Below are 5748 nucleotides of genomic sequence, written 5' to 3'. Positions count from 1 at the left end.
GCCCAGGCTGGAGTGCAGGAGCAACAACAGCTCACCGCAGCTTTGACCTCCTAGGCACAAGCCAACCTCCCACCTGGGCCTCCCAAAAAGCTGATCACAGGCGTGTCACCACGCCCGGCACCCTCTTTATGAGCCTCGATTTTAAGCTGGAGGCTGATCACCTGGCCCACCTGGGCTTTCCCACAGAGAAGGGGGCTCCTGAGCCCTCCCATGTCAAATGATAGTCCCTGAGGCCACCGCCACAGCCCCTCCTGCCGCCGGGAGCAGGTCCCCCACGGCCTCTCGGGATGAGTGAACACAGCTCCCAGGCTCCGAACCCACAGGCACCCACAGATGAGCCCCGCCAGCCGCTCTTCACCTTATTTCGGCGTTGGGTCCAAAGAAGCTGTGACTGGAAACCGTGATGTCGGGCCGCACGCTGCAGGACTCGAGCAGAGGCAGGAGGACTGCAGGGGAAGCGGAGGCTCTGTGGGGGCCCTCAGTACAAACCCGGTCACTCCCAGCCCCCGAGGTGGTAACGGACACAGTGAGGTCCTGGTCACAGACACAGCTGTTCTAAGGTGGAAGAGTGCAGGGCCAGCGGCTTGCTTCTGGGTGGCATTCTGAGTTGCTGCTGCTGGCGTGCCCAGGGTCTGAGGCTGGCGTCTCCTTCACGCCAGCCCCAAGGAGCCTCCCAGCGTCCCCATCTGCATCCAAGAGAAGATTCACCCACCACCCTCCACACACGTGGGGTTGTTTTTCTTTCTTTCAGAGACAGGGTCTCGCTCTGTCGCCCAGGCTGGAGTGCAGTGGCGCGATCTCCACTCACTGCAAGCTCCGCCTCCCGGGTTTACGCCATTCAGCCTCCCGTGTAGCTGGGACTACAGGCGCCCGCCACCACGCCCGGCTAATTTTTTAAAAATATTTTTAGTAGAGACGGGGTTTCACTGGGTTAGCCAGGATGGTCTCAATCTCCTGACCTCGTGATCCACCCGTCTCGGCCTCCCAAAGTGCTGGGATTACAGGCGTGAGCCACCGTGCCCGGCAATTTTTGTATTTTTAGTAGAGACGGGGTTTCACCATTTTGACCAGGCTGGTCTCAAACTCCTGACTTCAGGTGATCTGCCCACCTCGGCCTCCCAAAGTGCTGGCATTACAAGCGTGAGCCACTGCACCTGGTCAGGGTTGGCTGTTTTAATCTCAAACACTGGACCCCACGGCAGGCTGGTGGGAGCAGAGGCCACCTGTGCCCAGTGGAAGGGCCAGCACTGCAGGGCTGTGTCGAGGTCGGAGGCCGCCATGTGGGGGCATGGGCCCCAGGGCAGAGCCCGTTCCACCCCCATGCCTGCAGTGATCTCCAGTGCTCTGAGGTAAGTGGCAGTGGCTTCTTGGGAGCCCGCCTGCCTTCGAGGGAGGAGCTGACACTACAGCGTGTGAGACAGCGGCACAGCTGCCCTGTAGGACAGGGCCTCCCAGCCCCACTCCCAGACATGGCTGCACTGGTGGACCACAGCACATGGCCAGCTGCATGCGGCCCAGAGGAGGACAAAGGTGCTTCTCACACACAGGAGATGAAACTTTCAGGGTCAGTGAGCAGACTGAGGCCTGGCCAGGCTCCTCTGGTGGGCACATTTCTGCTTGTGCTAGAAGCTGCCCAACCCAATGCTGTGGGCCTCCTCGGGACCCAGACAGAGCCCTAGAAACCCACAGAACCAGGGACGGGTTGATGCTTCCAAGGCGTTCTAATAGATGATGAGTGGTCACGCAGTGTGTGTGTACCAGCTGCATGCAAAGAACCCTCACCCCTCACAGCCCCTCAGAGGAGCCCCGTCTTAAAGACGGATTTCACACACGCTGTCAGGCAGGGTCAGCCCCTGAGGTCTGCCCAGGTGGCAGCCTCACTGTGCCCGCCACATGTGTGTGGATCGAGGCTACCCAGATGCAGTCAGGGCTCAGGGGCTGTGCAGGCTGAGTCTGTGTGGACAGCACAGGCCTCCGTTCTGCATCCCAGCATGGTACTGAGCACAACTCTCTCGGCCATGCCTGGGCACTGCCGAGACCTTCCTCTGCTTTGTTCTCCTCCCCAGCACTGGCACAATCCCATGCCCGGCACCGCCCAGCCAGCTCTGTCTCTGCGCTCTAGAACACAAGCCCCACGGGGGTCAGGATGCCTGCCACCTCCTCGCGCCTGGCGTGGCATGCAGCGGGTTCTGAGATGAGCCGATCATCTTTCAGGTTTGGTAGGGCAGGTTTGCAGGCCCTACCAGAAAATGCATATTTCTGTAGGTGTGGGGAAGGACTGGGACCTGGCCTCCCCCACGGCTGGACACACCCCTACCCCGGGCCAGACGCGGCACCCACCTCCAGGGAACATGGTGAGCGCCTGCTGTATCAAGAGAGACGCCTTCTCCCTGGCAGAGCTCCGCTCGTGCTCAGGGAGGTCTGTCTGCTGGCTCAGCAGGAAATACGCCAGTGGAACGGAGAAGGCAAAATTTGGGAGCTGGGACAGGTTCCGATGAGCCTACAGGGGATGAAGCAACAGCGTGGAGGGAGCCTTAAGTCAAAGACAAAACACGTCAGTCTGCAGACGCGCTGACGACACCAATGAGCCGTACCCGGAGCAGGTATATTCTGCGGGCAACACGGGGGCCTTTTTCCAACTCAGCATGAAGACAACTTAAAACATCCACCCGGGGGCTTTCCGCGAAGAAGAGACAGAGGACGTGGGAGCACCTAAGGAGCAGACTGCGCGGGAGTGCGGAGGCTGTGGGGAGTGAGGGTCCCACCTGCCCCAGGCGCTCCTCTTCGAAGCTCAGCGTCAATATTCTCAACGTGGAAAATTTACAAAGACGAGAGCAGCCCACCGGGCGCGCGTCTCCGAGAACAGCCCACCGGGCGCGAGTTTCCGGGAGCAGCCCACGACCGCGCGCGTTTCTCTTGCCCTTCTCAGCCTTATCATAGCCACGTGACTCACAGCATTTTCTATCAAAATGGGATCACAGACTCAATTTTGTGACCTTAAACACCATCATCAACATTCTTCTGCAGACCCATTTTGAGGACCTCCCTGAGGTTTCCCTGCACCTACACTTCTGTGAGCTCCAGGGATTTCTTTTTCTTTTTTTTTTTTTTTGAGACGGAGTCTCGCTCTGTCGCCCAGGCTGGGGTGCAGTGGCGCGATCTCCGCTCACTGCAAGCTCCGCCTCCCGGGTTTACGCCATTCTCCTGCCTCAGCCTCCCGAGTAGCTGGGACTACAGGCGCCCGCCACCTCGCCCGGCTAGTTGTTTTTTGTATTTTTAGTAGAGACAGGGTTTCACCGTGTTAGCCAGGATGGTCTCGATCTCCTGACCTCGTGATCCGCCCGTCTCGGCTTCCCAAAGTGCTGGGATTACAGGCTTGAGCCACCGCGCCCGGCCCAGGAATTTCTATAAACCATATTCCTGGGGGTGAGACTTCCTGGCCAACTATGCCAAATGCTAAAAAATCGGAATAATGTACCCACTTTCATCATCCATGAACATGTGCAATGAAAACATTCAACACAGCAACAGAGAAAGTCCAGAGCTGTCACGCCTTCTCCCCACCCCAGGCCCCGCTGGAGGTTAGCATTACAAAGCCCCACGTGTCCATCCACAGAAGCGCCACCCCGTAGGAACATGATGGGAGCCCAGGTGTCAATTTAAATTTCCTAGGAGCTGCATTAAAGAGAACACCGGCGAAATTCACTTTAATACAGTGTATCTAACCCAATACACCCAATTATTCCAACGTGTCTGTGTAAGTTACGGGGACAGAGCTCAAGCCTCTCCTGCTGTGCTCACACTCCGGCCACGGAACAGGACGGACGTGCTGGGGCCCCTGAGCCAGCCCCACGCAGCCAGCCCTTCCTCTGCCTCCCAGCTGCGCTGCAGCCTCCCGAACTGCCCATGAGGAGCTCGGGTCTCGCCAGTTTTTCGTCTTTGCCAGCATCACGGTCCTTACAGACACATTTGTGCATGTGTGCACACCCATGAGGATTCTGACATAAGGCTGCCGTGCTGTCCCTAGGAAAACCAGCCTCCACTCCCTGGAGGCGGCAAGGGAGAAAACAAGGCGGGCGGACGGGGTTCTTCCTCGGACGATGACCATTTCATCCCCAAACTGTCCCCTGAGCACACAGACACCAAACCAAGAAAACAGAAGAAGCAGATGTCCGTCCCTCCACGGGACCTCACCAGCCTCGCACCTACCTCCCACTCCTGGAAGAGGCGGATCAGGTACTCGTAGTTCCGGGCCCGCAAGGCCAGGTGGTCGATCAGCAGCAGCATGCAGAGGGGGTCCTCGTCCGGCTCCAGACTTCCAGAGGCAGCGCAGAGAGCAGAGCAAAGGGGAACACGGGCACCATCAGGCTGGCCTGCAGCCAGGACAGGGAGCACGGGCGGGCTTGGCCCTGAGCGGACACTCACCTCAGAATGAGCTTGCAGTACTCCAGCGCCGTGCGCGGGCAGCCTCGCTTCTCCAGGAAGCTCATCTGCTTGTAGAGGGCCAAGTAGAAGCTCCTAGATCCAAAATAGTTCCACATGAATTACAGCGACACAAAGGAGAACGCCCTGTGGACAGCGCTGCGGCCGGCACCCGCTCCACCCCACCCCCTGCTCAGTGCCCCGGCCAGTACCCGCTCCACCCCACCCTCTGCTCAGCGCCCCGGCCAGTACCCACTCCACCCCACCCTCTGTCCCTTTCATGCCTGGAAATATTGATATTTTATAATCTACTTCAAAGAACTAAGAATTTCATTGGAAGACATAAAACTAACATAAAGAAAACCAGTGGGGGAAACTCAGACCCAGCACACAGTGCAGACAATCCGCGCAGAAGGGGTCAGTGGACCTTGGCCCAGGAGGGCCGAGGGGAGGAGTGGATCCCACACTGGAGACAACCCAGGGCGTCCAGAGAAACAGGGCGCTGCACACAGGAGAGGCAGGACAGCGGACAGAAGCTGGTCTGCTCCACAAAAGACCCACAGGACAGGCTGCGGGAAGGTCTGGTGGAAGCCAGTCCAGGTCTGACCATTGAGGGCTGATGCCAGAGGGATGGCTTTAGGGGCAGAAGTATCTGAAAGAAGAGAGTCCTGCACATGTGGCCGCTCAGCACAGGGGAGCAAGGGTCAGGCTGACTCTGAGCTCCTCACTGATTTAAGCTCAAACCTGCAAAGCCCTCCAAAGCTTCTAAACTTGCCAGGGACGGGCTTTCTCAGCCAGACATAGAAGGAAATGCAATTGCAGAGCCCACTGTGGAGATGTGGTTTGTCAGTCTCACTTCCTTTTTTTTTGGAGAGACAAGGTGTCACTCTGTTGCCCAGGCTGGAGTGCACTGGCACGATCTCGGCTCACTGCAGCCTCAACCTCCTGCTCGCTTGAGCGATACTCTTGCCTCAACCTCCCAAGTAGCTGGGACCACAGGCACGCGCCACCAGGCCTAGCTAGTTTTTAAAATGTTCTGTAGTGGCCGGGCGCGGTGGCTCACGCCTGTAATCCCAGCACTTTGGGAGGCCGAGGCAGGTGGATCACAAGATCAGGAGATCCAGACCATCCTGGCTAACACGGTGAAACTCTCTCTACTAAGAAACACAAAACATTAGCCGGGCGTGGTGGCGCGTGCCTGTGGTACCAGCTACTCGGGAGGCTGAGGCAGGAAAATTGCTTGAACCTGGGAGGCAGAGCTTGCAGTGAGCCGAGATTGCGCCACTGCACTCCAGCAGGGGCAACAGAACAAGACTCCATCTCAAA

At 58.2% G+C, this 5748-nt stretch overlaps 1 protein-coding gene across 1 annotated transcript in view; it reads right to left on the bottom strand.

Annotated features, from left to right (window-relative positions):
* The window catches only part of TCF25 (transcription factor 25 (basic helix-loop-helix)), a 43283-nt gene that overhangs the window by 16229 nt on the left and 21306 nt on the right, over positions 1-5748 (bottom strand). The window contains 5 exon segments of the mRNA XM_011972578.1: positions 359-446; positions 2341-2500; positions 4210-4315; positions 4426-4597; positions 5334-5342. Coding sequence (XP_011827968.1) covers positions 359-446; positions 2341-2500; positions 4210-4315; positions 4426-4597; positions 5334-5342 — 535 coding nt within the window.

The sequence above is a fragment of the Mandrillus leucophaeus genome, unplaced genomic scaffold, assembly GCF_000951045.1.
Source record: "Mandrillus leucophaeus isolate KB7577 unplaced genomic scaffold, Mleu.le_1.0 Scaffold10, whole genome shotgun sequence".
In the NCBI taxonomy this organism is placed as follows: domain Eukaryota; kingdom Metazoa; phylum Chordata; class Mammalia; order Primates; family Cercopithecidae; genus Mandrillus; species Mandrillus leucophaeus.
The sequence above is the reverse complement of the archived record's forward strand: the minus strand, read 5'-3'. Positions and strand labels throughout refer to the sequence as shown.